This window comes from Leopardus geoffroyi, chromosome B4 (assembly GCF_018350155.1).
Source record: "Leopardus geoffroyi isolate Oge1 chromosome B4, O.geoffroyi_Oge1_pat1.0, whole genome shotgun sequence".
NCBI lineage: Eukaryota > Metazoa > Chordata > Mammalia > Carnivora > Felidae > Leopardus > Leopardus geoffroyi.
This window is the reverse complement of record NC_059341.1, coordinates 125,592,315-125,612,580: the sequence shown is the minus strand read 5'-3', so window position 1 is coordinate 125,612,580 and position 20,266 is coordinate 125,592,315. Positions and strand designations below refer to the sequence as shown.

The window sequence follows — 20,266 nt, the reverse complement described above, 5'->3', positions numbered from 1 at the left end:
TTATATGTGTGATGGGCATTAAGGAGGGCAGTTTTGGGGATGAGCACTGGGTGTCATATGTAGGAGATGAATCACTGTGTTCCACTCCTGAAGCCCAGACTACACTGCATGTTAACTAACATAAATTTAAATTTAAAAAAAATCGTAAGGAAGAGAAAACACAATTACAGTACTACAATAGTATGAAAACATATACATATAAGTAGACTTGCACAATTCAAACATGTATTGTTCAAGAGTCATCTATGTGTTGCTAAACTGAATTGAAATGAGTTGGGAGAAAGGACAAAAAGGTAAAGTTATTATTTCACAATCATTACAATACATTCTTTACATACACTATCTCATCTGATGTTTTTAAAAACTCTCAAAATAGGTATCACTGAATCTATTTTTAAGGCTATCCCAAGATGAGAGATGATGTTAAAATGTTTCCCTAATATGTGTCTTACAAATATAAAATATCTAGTTTGTTTTCCTACAATTAGCAGACCAATATCCAGCAGATCAAAATGTGCTATTAAGAGGCAAGTATAGAGCAACAGTTAAGAGGAACTCTCTGAAGCCAGATTTCTTGGGTTCAATGGACTCTGCCACTTTTTAGCTAGAAGATCTAGGTCAAGTTATAAACTTTGTATCTCTGTCTCCTCATCTGTTAAATTAAGCTCTACAGGGTAAAGATTTTGTTTAGTGCCCTATATATCATCAGCACCTAGAAACATTTGTTGCCCTCAGTAAATACCTGCAGAATTAATAAACAGCAATACTCATAACATTGTGAGTTTTATAGGAGTTAGAACACACAAAGCACTCAGCAAAGCCTTGGCACACAGATGTTCAATAAATGTTACTGGTGGTACTGATTATTTCAGCAGGCAAGTAATTAGACAAAAGGACTTTTCCTTTTGCTCCCAACTCTGAGATTTCTTACTCCTTTTCCCAATATATTTAACAGACTCAAAAACACATTACTATGTTTATATGGAGATAAAGAATTTGTATTTTCTAAGAAGAGAGTAAAGAATAAAATTTTGGAACAAAGTGAAAAGGATAGTATTCATCAAATGCTGAATACCTCCTGGCGGCAAGTGAGGAGACATGATTTTATGTGTTGGGGGAGAATGTGTATGGGGGAAGATGACTAGCACAGTCATCTTCAATAATTTAAGGACTATTTCATAGGACAAAATTATACTTTAAAAAATATTAAAACATTAAATAAATAATAGTGCAAGCAGTATTCACATGTGGGGAAGAAGAACTCTGATACATAATCAGAGTATGAATAAATGAAGTTGCGAATAAATGAAGTTTTAGGCAGTGCTGCTTTAGAAAAACAGCTCTAAGTCTGAGGTCCCTGGACTCTGACCTTAAGCACCTTAACTCTGGTATAAGAACATGTGGAACTGTATGTGCAGTATATGGGCACTATTCTGGGGAAAACCAATTCAGAGTTTTCATCAGATTCTCAAAAAGGGCTAAGATCTACTGCTCCAGAAGCTTACGGTCTAATGACATCAAATGGCTCTATGAGGAAACTACTTGTGGGACAAATCTCCTTATTAAATTGCTTAAAATAAGAAAAAAAATGACAAATGTAAAATTCTAAGTTCTTATAGAAATGTCTAATATGCAGGGGCGCCTGAGTGGCTCGGTCAGTTAAGCATCCGACTTCGGCTAAGGTCATGACCTTGAGGTCCGTGAGTTCAAACCCCACGTCGGGCTCTGTGCTGACAGCTCAGGGCCTGGAGCCTGCTTCAGATTCTGTGTCTCCCTCTCTCTCTCTCTCCCCTCCCCTGCTCGTGTTCTCTCTCAAAAAAAAATAAACATAATTAATTTATAAAACTTAAGCTAGTGTTCAGTGACTTTACTCCAGAACTAAATCCTTATAACACCTTTCCCACTAGTAAATTTAAAGCCCCTTGAGAACAAAGGCTATTTGTATTCTCAGCATCTAGAAGAGTATTTGGTATAACAGATTCTTAGTAAATGTTTCATAAATGAATGAACGAATCTCAGGAAGCATAAGTTTACCAAAGTGTAGTCAATAAGAATTTACTGTTTAGTGTCTACAATTGTAAAGGATACAGAATACCTCTGGACTTCAGCCAAAAAACCAGTTTAAGTCCTAGCAATACTATTTATTTGTCTGAGTTTTTCTTTTTTCATCTTTAAAATGATGATTACCTGCCTCCTGCACAGGCATTTTGTGGAAAGCTTAAATAAGTATACAGTTTTGTTAATTTACAATTATTTTTAAATGTAGTTCTTGCTTTTAAATATAATGTAACATGTTTTGGGAAACTAGTTCTACCTATAAGGCAGGACAACTCAAGAAATTATATACAAATGTGAAATGATATAACAGAAAATTGTAACATTTAATATTTCAACCTTAACCAAACTTATTTGTAAGTAATGTAACTTATTTACTTATGTTACTAATTAACTTTTCACATAAATTATTTTATGCCTCTGCATTGAGGCTATAACTTCAGGGAGCCCATTTTAAAAGCCCAGAACAGTGCCATGAACAGAGTAAGTACCTAATAAATAGTTACAATCTGACTAATATGAGCATATTTGAGACGACGTAAATATATTTTTAATTGAATTGAAGAGGTTTTATTGAATTTCTTTTAGTCCACAGTCCCACAGTCTATCAATTATTTCTGCACCAACAGTGTAATCATACTTGAAAATCTTTTGGTAAGAAAATGACTCAGTGGAATAAAGTTGATCTCAGGCACTCACATATTAAATTGTTTATTTATATGAGATATTCAAGGAGATAGCTACTTGGAATTTGTACTTTATTTCCCAACTCTTTTATAATAACTTACCAATCTGGCTGATGAGTTGCCTGAACTGATCAAGGTAGCTTTGTCCCTCTGGGGTAATTCCAAGTTTTCTGATGCCTCGATTAAATTTTTCTGCTCTTTCAAAAGGATACTAAAGAGATAATTTAAAGACTACCTTTATTAACAAAACCCCTAAAGCGTAAAATGCCTACAAAATCAACCACGCTAATACCATTTTCCTCTCTAATTTTGTATTTCCACTGTGCTTAAAAAAAAAATCACTTAAATCTAATGACAAAATTTATAGCACAAAAGCTACCAATGTTTAAGGTCAATACAAATTAAATTTCTTTTTGTCACTAGCTAAGGAAAATAATTATTAAAGCCACCAAACTTCAGTTTTCCATCACCATTATTAGTCTCCCAACATCCAACTACTCTATCAATAGATAAAAGGAACCAATTCCTCCTAGAAACACTTCTTCAGTGTCGTGCAGCCAAGTTCCTGTGGCAAAATAGGTATTGCATATATAAACACACTCCTTCCCAAATAACATACATCAGCTGAGCCAAAATTTCTAATTGCCATCACTAATAAAAAATGATTTTTCAAGTCTTAGCTAATTAAAAGAGAAAATTACTCATTTTATATTAACAAATGGAAATAATTCTCATAAACAATAGAATGATCACTTCTCTGAATACTAGTAATTTGTTCCAATAAAAAGGAGTTAATATAATTCTCTACTTATAACTGTAATCTATAATTTTATTCAGTTATTTTACTAGGAAATAGTATTTTACTGCTCTGACATTGATGAAAACTACCACCTAGAATAATAGACGGTTGAAATTAGGTGATGCTAAAGAGCAATTAAAATAGTTCTATATGTGGCAAGTCAAATATAAAACCCATCTAAAATATAAAACCCATATAAAAACCATGCTAGCCACATGGCTACAAGCCTCCATAATAGTACCACTTACATTTCTCTTCATTATTGGAAAACTCAGTGCAGGGGTGAAGGGAAAACAGTATTCTTATAATACGGGGAGTAACAGTTGGTGTGGTATTTTTAGAACTTGTGGCAACATATATCAGAACTTTAAATATTCATATTCTGTGCCCTAGAAATTTCTCTTCAAGCAATTCATCTTTCAGAAATAATGTCCCAATACACAGAAATAAATGTGTAAGGATGTTCCCTGTAGCACTGTACATAACACTAAAAAAATCAGAAAAATCTAAATATCTGTCAGTAGGAGAAGGTTAAATAAGTTATGGTATATACATCTTTACTGTCAACTGTTAAAAAGAATGAGGTAGATCTATTATATGTACAGACTTGTGACAAGCATACTGTAAAATAATCTCCGTAGTATTACTCCCTTTTTGTTAGGGAAAAAAAAGCAATACGTGTATATGCAAACAAATATGTTTATCACACAGACATCTAAAAGCATCATATCACAACGTTAAGAGCAACTGCCTCCAGAGAATGAAACTGGGAGGAAAGAGAAATGAGTGAGGTCATTTAGTTTATGCACTCTATATTGTTTAAATGTTTCAAGATAAGCATGTTTCTCTTCTGCATTATTTTAAAATAAATAAAGAAAAGTAACACCTGGCCACATGGATCCTTACACGTTAGCCTACTAGTAACAAACTATAAGGGAAAATACAAGAAACTTGGAGGCCAGATCTAGAAGACACTATTGTGAAAAATAACAAAAAAACTAAAATCCCATTAGAGAGCTTCATAATGAACTTCAGCATAAACATCTCCTATACACTCAACAGCCAAATCAAACTACCTTGAAAAGAATATAAAAATAAAAAATACCTTATGATCATTTTGGTCCTTGACTTCCCTGAAAAACCGAATATCTTTTATCAATCTGGATTTGATATGTTCATCATACATAAACTGGCTGAATATGTAGAACTTCTTTTTCAAAAACTGGTAGGTGAAATTAACCTATAAAATTAAAATACAAAAAATTGGGAGAAGTTAATATAAAAATTAATGTCAAATCAACATGACTGAATAACAACTATAAGCTCTAAGTGAGATTTCATAAAGTCTAATATTTACAAAGCCTAATTCACATTGAAAATATTTAAATAAATGAAGCTTTTTTATTGCCCAAGTTTACAGAACTTTCTATAAGCTCCCCTTAAATATTTTAACTACCTATAAAAGGGGGAAAAAAAAGAAATACAAGGAAAATATCTTCATAACAGAACTAAGAGTTATAGTGAGAATAAAAAATACAAATTCAACACTCTAGCTTTTATGGCATAAACCACAATCAGAAGTTCCTGTTCCTTACTTATTACTAATCTACATGCCTAGAATGATACTAAAGTAAGAAACACAGTGCTCTTTGAACTTTCCTGAAGGAAGACATTCAATAACGTACCCAGGAATATTTTGAGCACCTCCTTTGCACAAGGCAGGGTGTATCTGCTCTCACACTAGACATGGTGCTTGTTATCATGAAGTCTATATTCTAGCAGGAGTAACAGACATTTATTTTTTTTTTTTTAATTTTTTTCAACGTTTATTTATTTTTGGGACAGAGACAGAGCATGAACGGGGGAGGGGCAGAGAGAGAGGGAGACACAGAATCGGAAACAGGCTCCAGGCTCTGAGCCATCAGCCCAGAGCCTGACGCGGGGCTCGAACTCCCGGACCGCGAGATCGTGACCTGGCTGAAGTCGGACGCTTAACCGACTGCGCCACCCAGGCGCCCCAGGAGTAACAGACATTTAAACAAGTATATGTGAAATAAATTATTAAATCTCATCTGGAATAATTCATACAATGAGAAGTGCCAGTGCTTTGAGAATAAGTAATAATAAAAGGCCCTGATCAAGACTCAGAAAACCCCGAAAAAGTTGGATTTGAGCTGAGATTAAAGCCAAAATAACATGACATTATTTCTGACCTAAGCTGGAAGACTTGTACTAATTTCCATCTCCTCCACCCTCAAAAACTTCATTTTTTGACAGTCTTCATTTATCCAGTGTTAGAAATGGGTGCTTCCTCATAATTTTTCCTGTGGCTTAAACACTGTTTTCTTCTTGATCTTACTAGTAGTTGTCCTGGTAGAAATAGTCCCTTCTTTATCCTTCCCACTCTTTTTTTTTTTTTTTTTAATATTTACTTATTTTTGAGAGAGAGAGAGACAGACAGACAGACAGACACAGACACAGACAGACAGACAGACACACACACACACACACACACACACACACACACACACAGGGAACCTGAGTGGGGGAGGGGCAGAGAGGAAGACACAGAATCTCTGAGCTGTCAGCACCGAGCCTGATGTGGGGCTCAAACCCACAAACCGTGAGATCATGACCTGAACCAAAGTCAGATGCTTAACTGACTGAACTATCCAGGCACCCCTAACCTTCCCACTCTTAATAATGGGTAACTGCCAGTCTCTGATCTTATTTCTTTTTTTTAACTGTCGTGGGGGGATCATCCAGGCTTTTTTTTTTTTTTTTTTTTTTTTTAATGTTTATGTATTTTTGAGAGAGACAGAGCACGAGTTGGGGAGGGGCAGAGAGAGAGGGAGACCCAGAATCCAGAGCAGGCTCCAGGCTCTGAGCTGTCAGCACAGACCCTGACACGGGGCTCAAACCCACGAATCATGAGATCATGCATGACCTGAGCCAAAGTCAGATGCTTAACTGACTGAGCCACCCAGGCACCCCTCATCTTATTTCTTCTATACTCACTTTGTCATCATCAAACATCAGGAATGTACATTCATTAGTGTGATCAACTGATTCATGACTATATCCCCTGCTAGAGTGTAATCACCATGAGAGCAGAAACTGGTTTTCTCACCAAAGCACCTAGCACAGTGTCGCAGACATGTAAAATACACACATAATTATATCTGTTACATGAATGAGATTTCTGACAGATTCGAGGTCAAAGAAGAGTTTTATCCTTAAAAGTTCAGACACGATCTCCACACGAATGACTCCTTAAATTAGAAACTCTATGTCATTTCTATATTGGTAGCTGCTAAAACAGAACTCCAATCACATCTCCTATCAGCTCAATCACTTTAATGGCTCCGCACCAAATATTAAAACGGTCCTTATGTAATTTCCAGTTATGTAACTCCTCCCTCTTTACTTTCAAACATGCTTAATAAGATTTTACTATTTAAGCATTCATATTTTTCTTTCCTCAAGGACAAATTAAGTGTACCCTGAAAACCAGGTAAAGTCAAAAATGGCTCTTTTCCACAGAAGAAAAAATAGGATACAAATTCAAGTGATTCCCTCAAATGATAGTATGCCCATTTCTAAGATTCAAAATATTTTGAGTAAATTTCTACTTTTATGGATATTAATTAGTAAGCTCTCCCCCCCAAAAAAAGCATGACTAATGTTAAACAAACTGCTATCAATGGCTCGCGTGCAAAAGCAACAAATGATATCAGACAATCCACACAGATACATACATCTATGCCAGTGTCCCCAAATCTCTGATAGCACTTATAATGATGTCCCTGAGATGGTAAGACATTTGAAAATGCCTTTTGTATCACAGAGCTTCCATGACAACCAACACAACTGTAGTGCCATTTTTTTTTGAGATTTATTTTTAAGTAATCTCTACACCCAACATGGGCTCAAACTCAGAACCCCAAGATCAAGAGTCACATGCTCTACCAACTAAGCCGGCCAGGCAGCCCCTCCCCAGACATTATAATTATACCAACCAGAAGAATGGAAATTCAGGTATATGATAAACAAGCAGTAGTGTATATTTACCAGAATGTTCTATGAGAAAACTATTTTCCAAACTACCAAATTAAACAGGAGTCTATTACCCACCCAATCCCCAAAAAAGACTCTTACTGTTGTATTCATGATTCCTGTGCCATGTGTTCGAATTGAATTAGCAATATGCCGAATATTAATAGTGTTCAAATGTTTGTTATTGCTTGTTCGTTCAATAAAAATCTGCAATGAAACAAATTTACACTAAATAACAACACAATCCATAGCAAATGCTGGTCAGTTACACAAAGAAAATTTTAGAATCTATTTCATTAAAAGATAATTTCATTGGAAAGTCATTCAATAATATAATCAAAGAAATAAAAAGATCTCTAAACAATTATTTTCTGCATTATTTCATTAGTTTTCACTAATGAGAATCAATTTTTGCCCCTCAGCCTTCCTACTATACATCTACCCACATCAAAAAAAAATTCTAAAACCCACTCACCTGATTGTTGAGATTATAGAGGTATCGAGACACAAATATGTGAATATTTCTCATAATTTCCAAAACATCCAGGCCCTAAAACAACCCACACAGTTCTATTATTATTATAGTCAGACTTGTATCAATATAGTGACTTACTACCAATATTTAAAATTACTTTTAAAAAAAACAACTATATAAAGAGTACAACCAAAGGTTAAGCAGCCTTCTAACTGCTACAATCAGGACTGTCTCCCCGGAAAACCTGGCTGCTTGTTATCTTACCCCTTTTGTAAGGACAGGAACAGTTGTATTTAAAATTTCAGACATCCATGACTCAATCATTTCCCCACCATTCTTGAGACTACTGGTCTTCCCAAAAATCTTCTGTATATATTTTACTAAATAAACTAATGGCCAGATTCTAAAAGGTAGTCAGGATATGTGGTGATATTTATAAAATACATACTATTTTTCAGGCACTGTGCAAGCAAGGTTCTTTTTATGTAATTCTCAAAAAATGAGGTATTAGTCTTCTAAATTCCACAGCTGAAGAAAATGAAGCTAAGGGAGTTCTCCAAGGTCAAACAGCTAGGAAGAGGCAGAACCCAGGGATTTTTAGAAAGTCTAATTCCAAATCCTTAGGCTTCTTTTAATTACCCTAGACTACCTTTAACATACAAGTTACCTATTAACTCTTCAGTTACTACTCTAACACCTAATGGCATCAGATGCATTGTCCCACAGCTTTTCTAACTGGGGCCAAGGTAGCATCACAATACCCCTTTAAGTTTTCGTTACAGTTTTTCTCATGTTTCAATCTAAAAATTGTTAACTCCCTTTTTCTTCCCCTTGGTTATAAGTACATGAGCAGAAACTGTTCCTCTTTATTTTTGTATCCCAAAACATAGTTTGGTGCCTAGCATCTTTTCAGTAAATACTAAATGCATAAATGAATGAAAGGAAATACAAACTGATCGCAGAAATGGTACCTACACACAGTAGGCTGGAGGAAAAATTATCCTCAAATTTCAGAACTGAGTAAATGTTTTTTGATAAATATTATTTTTGGATTTTCTTAGGAAAAATACATGCAAATTAACTGAAAACATAACTTCTGCACTCATGAGATACTGTCATATTGTAAATTAGCTTACTGAATTAGCAAAAGTAAATGCTTCTGTGCACTCATTTTAAGAAGATATTTATAGCCAGATACACTTGACCATATCTTAAGATGCTAAAATTTATACGTTATACCTAGGTTTAAAATCCTTAACTGTGATCTTGACTAAACTTTTTACAACTCGGCAGAAGTCACCACCTCACTATCCCACGGTTTCTGAAACAGTGTATCTAAATCTATGTACATTTCAGATGTTCAACAAAAGCTGGAGTGTAAACAGAAAGCCTGTGGTAAATTATTCCTAAAGCAAATCAGCACCATTATTCTTGTCAAGTATGTAGTTTTATACAGCAAATATTTTCAATTATAAACATGTGCTAAATTAAGAAGAAAAAAAGAGAGTTTTTAGAGAAACAATGCTATGCTACAAACACATTATGCTAGAAACATTTCATACTATACCTGTTCCAAAGTCTGACTAGGAAGATGAGCCTCCGTCATAACCAATCCATAACGCTGGGTAGCTAAATTTCTCATTTCACTGTACGTGGCCCAGTCATGAAGAGCTACTGTTGTGAGATTATAGAAGGTCTTGTCTAGGTAGTGAGTTACATAAGCTACCAAAAATAAATAAATAAATCAGTAAATATATAAGCAAATTTTTGATTCATGAAAAAATAGAAAAGGAAGAAAGATGAAGCTTTTGGAAACAACTTGTCTTTGAACATTAGACTTCTTCCTTTAAAATAAGGTACTAGGAAAATAAAAAAGAAGAAACAAAAAAGAATTAAAGAATAAATGAATAACACAAAAATACCCTCAATTTTTTTTTGTTGCTCGTTAACACTTAAGGGCAAACTGTTATAGAATATGAGTTTAAGAAGGAAAGCAAAACACTCACCTCGAATGTCAATGAAACGATTGAAAAATCGAATTGGATTCAAAGAGAAAAAAAGGGCCAGGTCTTTCATGCCAACTTTGAAAGGGTTTCGGTCATCCAGCTTTAAATGAGTGTGCACAGAAAGCCGCAGGTCCTTCTCTATTTCCTTGCATAACTTGTCCAGTAAATGCTATTCACAAAGGAATTGATACCTTAATTTTTCAAAATAATATTCCTATTGCCTTGCTCCTCTAAGGCATCTATGCATTGACCACTAGAGTTTTATAATGAGTTCAATGATGAAAGGATTTGTCAAACTGGTTTAAGAGTCTAAGCTATGGTAAAGTATTATTTTTATCAGGAAAATGAAAGTTACTTTGTTTTCCATTTTATTTTTATACTTTTTTAAAAAGATTTTTAAATAGGGGTGCATGGGTGGCTCAGTTGGTTAGGAGCCCGACTTCGGCTCAGGTCATGATCTCATGGTTCGTGGGTTCGAGCCCCACATTGGGCTCTGTGCTGACAGCTCAGAGCCTGGAGACTGCTTCGTATTCTGTGTCTCCTTCTCTCTCTGCCCCTCCCCTGGCGGTACTCTTTCTCTCTTTCAAAACTAAATAAACATTTAAAAAAAATTTTTTTAAACACTCTACACCAAATGTGAGACTTGAACCCTGACAACCCCAATATCAAGAGTTGCATGTTCCACCAACTGAGTCAGCCAGGTGCCCCTGCTCTCCATTTTAAACCAACAATTTTTTGACCACGAAGCAGTTAGATAAATCCGAAGTTTTTTATTTTCGTTAATACTTTAAAATTCTTAAAAAGAATTTCAAAAAGCTAATGTCTCATGGCTTCATTATAAAAAATGGGAAAATACAGGGGCGCCTGGGTGGCGCAGTCGGTTAAGCGTCCGACTTCAGCCAGGTCACGATCTCGCGGTCCGTGAGTTGGAGCCCCGCGTCGGGCTCTGGGATGATGGCTCAGAGCCTGGAGCCTGTTTCCGATTCTGTGTCTCCCTCTCTCTCTGCCCCTCCCCCGTTCATGCTCTGTCTCTCTCTGTCCCAAAAAAAATAAAATAAACGTTGAAAAAAAAAATTAAAAAAAAAAAAAAATGGGAAAATACAATATAAAGTATAACATTTAGGGGTGCCTAATATTAAAAAATATTAAAATATTAAAAAGTAATTAAATAAAGTATAAACACTTATGGAAACCAGTAACAAAGGAAATGTCCTGAGAACAAGCAACGGAAGAAATTTTTAAAAAGCTTCCTTATGATAATCATTAAAAAGAAAAAAAAAAAATCACAAAATTCATTGCTCTAAAGGTAATGAAATCAATCATCTTTTCTGGTCTACCATGAAGTTCTAAATACTGGCCAGACATGTATCTTATTTTTAAATAAGAGTAGTTAATAAGAAATTATATAAAATTTTTCATAATTTTATCAAACCTGCATATGGTTTACATTGTGAACTTTACTCATTTTTATCTCTCCCTCCATGTAATACTGCTAGATGAAAATTTAAAATGTTAGTGTTTATAATATGGATTCCAGTAAAACAAGAAGGGATATACTACACTGCATATCTGAATTATTTCTGTTACACAAATACATCTTTAAATATAGAATATTTGGTCATAGCTCTCCAAATAACTCAATAAAATATCACTAGTTAAGTGCCAGAAGTGCGCTACCATTAGCAGCATTCAATATTCAAACCCACCTTGTATCTGCATTCTTCTAATAAACAGAACTTTACACTCAAAATCTGCTATTCACTAAAGTCAAGTATTTTTCCCAAATCCCTAGTCTGAATTTCTATATAAAACTTAGGAATTAAAGACCAATTGAGCATAACAGTGATACTGAAAAGTTTCTTCATTCTAGACAATGATTCATAAATAATAATTTATATTACTACTTACACATAACATGAATATATAATATAAATGAAAGCCTGCTTCAATCCAGAAAGTTTTTCCAAACACTGAAAAACTTAAAAACATGTATTTGGAATGCAATCTCAAATATGATGTTACCTCATTTAAGATTTCCATAATTTCTTTGTCATAGCAATCCAGAAGTATTTCGTGGGACTCTAAATGTCTTGCATGCATCATAGCAGGTACACAGTCACGTAAAGCACTGAACATGTACTAAGAAGAAAATCAGAATGTTCACGAATGTAGAAAAACCAGAGCTCTAATTAAAAAATAGCACAAAGGAAAAAATATATATATCACAAAAGTTAATTATCTATCTTTGAAGACAAAACCTCAGTCTGAAGGTTAATTTTTTTCACACATGCCTGTCTTACTTTCCTAAATAAGAAGAGCCAGATTTCATTCTCTAAAGCATATATATTAAATCAACACAAAATTCACATTCACTTATCCTTTCTTGCCTTGAACATTCAAATATTTATTTCCAAAAGAAATAGAAAGATCTGAGTAACATATTCCTTACTGACAAGTAAATGTCAGCCTATTGTGACATAAACTAATATCAAAGTGAAATGAGAATGATTAGGAATATGAGTAAAAGAGTTAAATATATTGATATTCATTAGCATTTATATCAAATTTAACTACAGACTGTATAAATGCTCATTAAATATGGACAGTATTGTAAAAACATTAGCAGTCAATTTTTAAATGATCTATTAAGTCAAATGATTGTATTCAAAACTAGAATGCTTTGTACACTGACTAAAATGATGGATTATCTTTATATTATTCTTCACTTACGTGTAATCTGGCTGCATCAACGGCATTTTCATATACATCATCTAAATAAATTGGAAAGACAGCTCGATGCCAGTATAAAAAACAACAGTCACATTGTGTTTGGACTCTACAATGTAAAGTAGTAATTAGTGGTAGCAAAATAAAGCACTCCCCCACCAAAATAATGAAAGGAACAACATTACACATCACAATGGTAAGAGCTCAGTCTTCCCCATTTTTGTATCCCCTACATCACTTAACCCAAAATTAGTAGAGAAAAGCCACAAAATACTTTCTAAATTGAACATGGGTAACAAAACTCCCCTATATCAGACACTGTCAGAATTCTGCACGTAGGCTAAAGCATACTTGAAAAACGATACACATAACTCTTAAGATAGAGTTTAATTTTTCAATACTATTTGATAGGACTGAACTTATAATACTTGCATCACATATGTACCATTTTACCTGTCTCAAAGTTGAAAAGCAGAACCTTTTAAAAAATTGTGACCAAAAAAACAAAACAAAAAAATAGTTACACTTAACCTGCCTATAATCCTTGCCAAGTGACTATTTCACACCATTTTGGGGCAACAAAATGTTACACTAAGTATCTTATAATGAAGAAGGAGAAGATAGAAAGTTAAATGCTAGTACCTACACTTAAAGTCTCAGCTTCTTAGAACAACATAATATTGTTATAAATATGAGCTTTAAATGAAAAACTGTGCTATAACCTTAATTCACCTGGGAATCAAAATTCAGAAGGCCCATTTTCCCTTCAAGAAACATACTGCTTCCTCAATAAAAAGAAAACAATAAAGTCACAAATGGCTACAAAAATAAGCCCAAAATTAAGTCATTTTAGTGAATTAATTCCAATTCATGTCAAAATAAAACTACAGAAAACTATGTGACATGAATCTCTAAGAGATGAAACTTTGTTATGAAGCAGCAATTTTAAAAGTCCACTAGGAGACTCATCACAGCAATCACAATATGCATCGGGGTCTAGCAGGTGCTCCATGGGTGATACCGTGTTTTCTCTGGGAGTTCTTCCAGAAGCTATTTCCTTACTATAGAAGCAAAGTTAAAGAAATATGATCCCCGGTCACAGACTCACTTTGGTCACGCTGAAGGAGTGACAAGAGGAACCAATGGTCCACCTGGGTTATATTTCTTCTCTTGCTATGCTAAAAAGAAAACTGATGTTTCTATCAGCCTTATCTTTTGAGTATCGTTACATATCCCTACTTACCTTTCTCTAAGTTCACTGATAAGATCCAGCTTTTTCATGACTACTTGCAGTGGAAAGAGTTCTTCATCTTTAAATGTTTTCTATCAGGGAGGGGAAAGAATGACAGAGAAGTTGCAGTCAAAGTAAGAACAGGTTTCTTGGGTCAGTAAGAAGGAAAATGTGAAATCTCCAATTTCAGTTTCCTTCCCTAACAGCAATAGTTTACCATTTGTGTGCCAACACTTAGTGCCAAGGAAACAATAAGTCGTCGTTGCTTTGTGCTTGGTCCATTTAGAGTGTTTTCAGCCAAAACTAGAGCAGAGAGTACATCAAGACGCTGTTCGCTATATTTTTTGTCAGAAATTACTCTTTTCTAAAAGACAAAAGAAGAGAAAGCAAGAAATAACAATTTTATTTCTGAAGCAATAACAAAGACTCACAAGAAAAACTTCGTGGTAATCTTTTCCATGATTCAATTTAAGAGAGCTTAGACAAATGCTTTCCTTGATCAGCTTTTTCTGACATTATGTGCTTTATTTGTGTAACATTACCATTTAATGCTGACAGGGACAGCAAATGTACTAAGCATATTTTTAAATTTCTATATTAGGCTTTTTGAAAGGCAGTTCAAGATGGCAACATAGGCCAGAGTCTAAAATTTCCATATTAATTTAATAAATTATTCTTTAAAAAAGAGGCATATTTTAAAACTACACAATGTCATTTTTTTAAATGTTTATTTTGAGAGAGAGAGCACAAGCGGGGGAGGGGCAGAGAGAGAGAGAGAGAGAGAAAGGGAGAGGGAGGGAGAGGCAGAGAGGGAGACAGAGACAGAGAGAGAGAGAAAGAGAAGGAATCTCAAGCAGACTCCACACACTGCCCGTGCACAGCTTGAAGCAGGGCTCAATCTCACAAACCATGAGATCATGACCTGAACCAAAATCAAGAGTCAGATGCTTAACCAACTGAGCCACCCAGCCGTTCCCACAATGTCACTTTTTAATAGAGGAGTGTTCCTTTAATAGAGGAGTGAACTTCCATGCTGCAAGTTCAGAGTTAACCCTGATTGCTCTAAGTAACAATCATAAAATACCATGGAGAAAAAGGACCAAGAAATATTATGTTTGAAGGAATGGAGTAAACAGACTAAACTAAAAAAACACATATAAGGGCACCTGGGTGGCTCAGTCCATTAAGCGTCCAACTCCGGATTTTGGCTCAGGTCATGATCTCATGGTTCGTGAGTTCAAGCCCTGTATTGGGCTCTGCGCTGACAGCGTGGAGTCTACTTGGGATTCTCTCTCTCCCTCTGTCTCTCTGCCTCTCCCCCACTCATGCTCACTGTCTCAAAAAGAAATAAACTTAAAAAATATATATGCTTAAAAATAAAAAACACACATAAAACAACAGGAGAGCAAACTAAAAAGGTAATTATGCTGAATATACAATAACCTTCATACCTTGGCTACAGAAATAGAATTAAGAGCCTGATGTTGAAGGTGCTGTGTTATATGTGAAACCGAATCAGCCACAACCATGCTTCTTCTGTAGAACATATGCTCTATAGCCTAAAAAGAATCACAAGTAATGCTGTGAAAATCAACTTAAAACTTTTAGGCAAAATCACAGAATATCTTTAAGACCTTGGGCTAGGTAAGGAATTTGTAAATGGGATCCAAAAGAATTATTATATAAGATCGGTAAATTCAATTATATTAAGAATTTCTGTTCATCAGAAGCCACTATTAAAAAAATAATAAGGCAAGCCAACATATAAGAAAATATCTGCCATGCACGAAGGTTTACTACTCAGAATGCATGAAACATTTTTAACAAATAATCTTTTAAAAGAGGCAAATAATTCAATAGAAAACTGAACAAAAGAAATGAACTGATTTTTCACACAATAAACACTTGGAAAAGACACCCTCATCAACAATCAGGGAAATAAACATTGAAAATAAAATCATTTACCTCCCACCAAAAAAAAAAAAAAAAAAAAGAAAAAAAAAGAAAAAGAAAAAGAAAAAGCCAGATAATACCAATGTTGGCCAGTTGGGGAACAAAGGGAAGTTTAATCTTGCAGAGGTATATAAACTGATTGCTCTCACTACTTTAAAAAACAATTTGGCGGGGCACCTGGGTGGCTTAGTTGGTTAAGTGTCCGACTTCAGCTCAGGTTATGATCTCACGGTTTGTGGGTTTGAGCCCTGCATCAGGCTCTGTGCTGACAGCTCAGAGCCTGGAACCTGCTTCGCATTCTATGTGTGTGTCTCCCTCTGACCCTCCCCACTCACACTCTCTCTCTCAAGAATAAACATTAAAAAAAAAAAAAAATCTGGCATCATCTTGAAAAGCTGAACATGTAAGTAACACACAACCCAGCAATCCACTGGTAGATACAAAACTCAGCAAACCTCTGGCACAACTACACCAAGAAACAGATACAAGAACAGTAACACTGTATATAGTAGCAACAACTGGAAATCACCCAAAGTCCATCTATAGGAAAGCTACACAGCAATGAAAATGAAGGAACCATAGCTACTCATCCCAGCATGGAAAAGTTCAAATACAAAATTCTGGGGGCACCTGGGTGGCTCAGTCAGTTGAGCCTCCGACTTCGGATCAGGTCATGATCTCACAGTCTGTGAGTTCGAGCCCCGCGTTGGGCTCTGTGCTGGCAGCTCAGGGCCTGGAGCCTGCTTCAGACTCTGTGTCTCCCTCTCTCTCTGACCCTCCCCCATTCATGCTCTGTCTCTGTCTCAAAAATAAATAAACATTAAAAAAAAAAAAACAAACTAAAAACCACCTTGATAAATTCCAATATTAATTCTAGTATTAAAAAAAAAATTCTGAGTTTCAAAAAGTAAAGAAGTACATAAAGTATTACTTCATTAATATAAACTTCAAGAGCATATATGACTAAATGATGAATGGTTTATAGATTCATCTATATATGGTAAACTAAAAAGAAAACCAACGGAATGAGAAGCATAAAATGCAGGACTGGTTTCCTCTGAGGGAGCAGGGTAAGATGTAATCACAGAGCACAACACAGGGGGCTTCTGAAAATATCAATATTTCTTAAATGGGATGGTGGGTTTTTGTCTATTATTTCTTAAAATTATGTTTATGAAATATATGCATATACACACATTTCTGTATTTACAGTTCATTAAAAAATATAGTATCTTTAAAAAAGGCTGAAAATTTCCAAAAAGATTTCCTAAGCAAATCTTAAGGCATTAGCAGAAATTTACTGGAAAATTTTAATTTCAATTTTTATAAAAGGTTAAGTGGGCTCTCCTGCCTACAAAGGGTTTTTATTGTTTTTACTTACATAGAGTATGCTAAAAACATTATCGTATTTCCAAAAGTATTCAAATGACAAGATTATAGCACTTTCCCTAAACTGCAAAATAATTAGCCTCATGTTGACTAGCCTCATGTGCATCTGAACACTACAAAATGGATGTCTTTTTTTTTTTTTTAGTACAGTTGATAAACAATGTTACATTAGTATCAGGTGTACAACTAGTGATTTGACAAATTGATACATTATGCTCTCTTCACTACAGGTGTAGCTATCAACCGTCCCATTACATTGCTATTGCAGCATCACTGACTGTATTCTTTATGCTGTGCCTTTATTCCTGTGACTTATTCATTCCATAACTGGAAGCCTGTACCACTCTCTCCTCTTCATCCATTTTACCCAATCCCCCAAACCCCTCCTCTGGCAATCATCAGTTTGTTCCTTGTATTATTTACAGGTCTGATTCTGCTTTCTGTTTATTTTTTTAAAATTCCACTTATGAGTAGAATTATATGGTAGTTATCTGTTTGACTTATTTCACATTAATACCCTCTAGGTCCATTCATACTGTCTCAAATGGCACAATCTCATCCTTTTATGGCTGTATAATATTCCATTACATGTATACCACATCCTCTTTAACCATTTGTCTATTGACGGACATTTAGGTTGTTTCCACACATTGGCTATTATAAATAATGCTGCAATAAACACAGGAGGCATGTTCTTTTCAAATTAGTTTTTTCACTTTCTTTGGGCAAATACACAGTACTGAAATTACTGGATCATATGGTATTTCTATTTTTAACTTTTTGAGGAACCTCCATACTGTCTTCCACAGTGGCTGTACCAATTTACATTCCCACCAACAATGCACGAGGGTTCCTTTCTCTTCACATCCTCGCCGACACTTGTTACGTCTAGTCATTTTGATATCAACCATTCTAACTGGTGGGTATCTCATCGTGGTTTTGATTTGCAGTTTCCTGACGATGAGTGATGCTGAGGATCTTTTCAAGTGCCTACTGGCCATCTGTATGTCTTCTTTGGAGAAATGTCTATTCAGGTTCTCTGCCCATGTTTTAATTGGATTATGTTTTTGGTGTTGAGTTGTATAAGTTCTTTATATATATTGTGGCTATTAACCCCTTATTGGATATATGATTAGCAAATATCTTCACCCACTCAATCAGTTGTCTTTTTGTTTTGTTGATGGTTTCCTTTGTTGTGCAAAAGCTTTTTATTTTTCATGTATGATGTAGTCCCAATAGTTCATTTTTGCTTTTGTTTCCCTTGCCTTAGAGGACATATCTACAAAATATTGTTATGGCTGATGTCAGAGAAATTACTTGTCTGTGCTCTCTTCAGAATTTTTATGGTTTCAGGTCTCACACTTAGGTCTTTAACCCATTTTGATTTTGTTTTTGTGTATAGCATTAGAAAGTGGTCCAGTTTCATTCTTTATACGTAGCTGTCCAGTTTTCCCGGCACCATTTATTAGAGTATGTTCCCCACTATATATTCTTGCCTCCTTCGTCAAAACTAACCATATATTTGTGGGTTTATTTCTGGGGTCCCTATTTGTTCCACTGATCTATGCACCAATTTTTGTACCACGTCATATTCTTTTATAATTCAGGCAACATGCTTAAAACTTCCATGAGTAAAACTTTACTAATACTTAAGTTAACCTTCTCATTCCCTTCTTCTCTCAATACATGCTAATTTTAATAAAGTTTAAATATATTGGCCATTTATAAAGTTATTCAGAAATTACTTTCAATGGCTAGTTTCCTTAGCCACGTGAGAGATAAGTACACTTTCCCACAATTATTTATTCTGATAATCAAGAAGTCAAATATTACAAGATCACCATCATTTAAGCACAGGTTAATTCTCAATTATAATGGCAAGGTAAAATAATCTTAAACCTACCTTGAGAAGTTCAACAAGCCTGCATAATGCCTTAACTGAGGTTTTGGTCATTGGCTTTTGCATTGACATGTAGAGATTCATTGTGGTTTTAATAATGGTACTAATACTGTATGCATATAAGAAGCCCTATAAAAAAATAAAACAATGATTATAATCACAAGGAAAAATTTCATTTCTTCAACATTTCATTCTCTATGTAACAATTATTCCCCAACTTGCCAATAACTATTTTAAAGTCTGCTCTTAAGATTTTGAAATATTCTTCCTCACGCAATGTTACACAATGGTGAAGCTTCAAAGCAACCCTTAAATGTGTATTTAACCTATTACATACCATAAGTTTAGTACTGCTGAAATTAAAGTATAAAATCACAGTTAAAGAATCTTCCCATTAAAAAAGCAAACAAACCCTTCAGAGAAATGATCTGAATGTCCAGAAGCTATCTATTCATCCTTATCTTACCTGCCAGACAAGAGTTTAAAGACTCCTATCTGCTACAGACAAATGCTAAGGACCCTAAAGAACCAGGAACTGAAAAATAAGGAGTATGAGAGCTGCTGTCTGGCCAATACAGATACTGAAAGGTATTTCTCAGTTCCAAGCCAATTCCCCCTTTCCTTTTCACCCGGACCAATCCCCACTGTTCATCTGCTACCATGTCCCCTGCCTATGTTGGTCCTAATCAGACCTTCTCTCCTTCCAGCCCAATAAGAACATATTCTCTCCTACTCTTCTATTCACAAAGGAAGAACAAAGGTCTTGTGAGGTTTAAAAAAGATTTTTAGTGCTAGTAAACCCAGGGAAATGGGATGGAATAAGAAAACAGGAAAAGGATATTACCTTATATATTTTCATTTAGATCCAAAAAAAAACACATAGAAACATCATAATAAAGATTCTTTGGGTTTACAAAAGGACAAAAAAGATACATGTACAGTTTTAGGATGAACCTAAATTATACTATTATGGATATATTCAAGGAACT

General features: G+C 34.8%; 1 protein-coding gene across 2 annotated transcripts in view; it reads right to left on the bottom strand.

Moving 5' to 3' along the window:
• WASHC4 (WASH complex subunit 4) overlaps positions 1–20,266 on the bottom strand; it is a 60,627-nt gene that overhangs the window by 13,590 nt on the left and 26,771 nt on the right. For both annotated transcript variants that reach the window (XM_045467301.1, XM_045467302.1), the window contains exons 15-26: positions 19,281–19,406; positions 15,487–15,594; positions 14,253–14,399; positions 14,048–14,127; positions 12,808–12,913; positions 12,100–12,216; positions 10,078–10,246; positions 9,639–9,793; positions 8,072–8,146; positions 7,699–7,803; positions 4,646–4,780; positions 2,844–2,952 (exon numbers count right to left, since the gene is read on the bottom strand). In XM_045467301.1, coding sequence (XP_045323257.1) covers positions 2,844–2,952; positions 4,646–4,780; positions 7,699–7,803; positions 8,072–8,146; positions 9,639–9,793; positions 10,078–10,246; positions 12,100–12,216; positions 12,808–12,913; positions 14,048–14,127; positions 14,253–14,399; positions 15,487–15,594; positions 19,281–19,406 — 1,432 coding nt within the window. The remainder of the gene's footprint in view (positions 1–2,843; positions 2,953–4,645; positions 4,781–7,698; positions 7,804–8,071; positions 8,147–9,638; positions 9,794–10,077; positions 10,247–12,099; positions 12,217–12,807; positions 12,914–14,047; positions 14,128–14,252; positions 14,400–15,486; positions 15,595–19,280; positions 19,407–20,266) is intronic.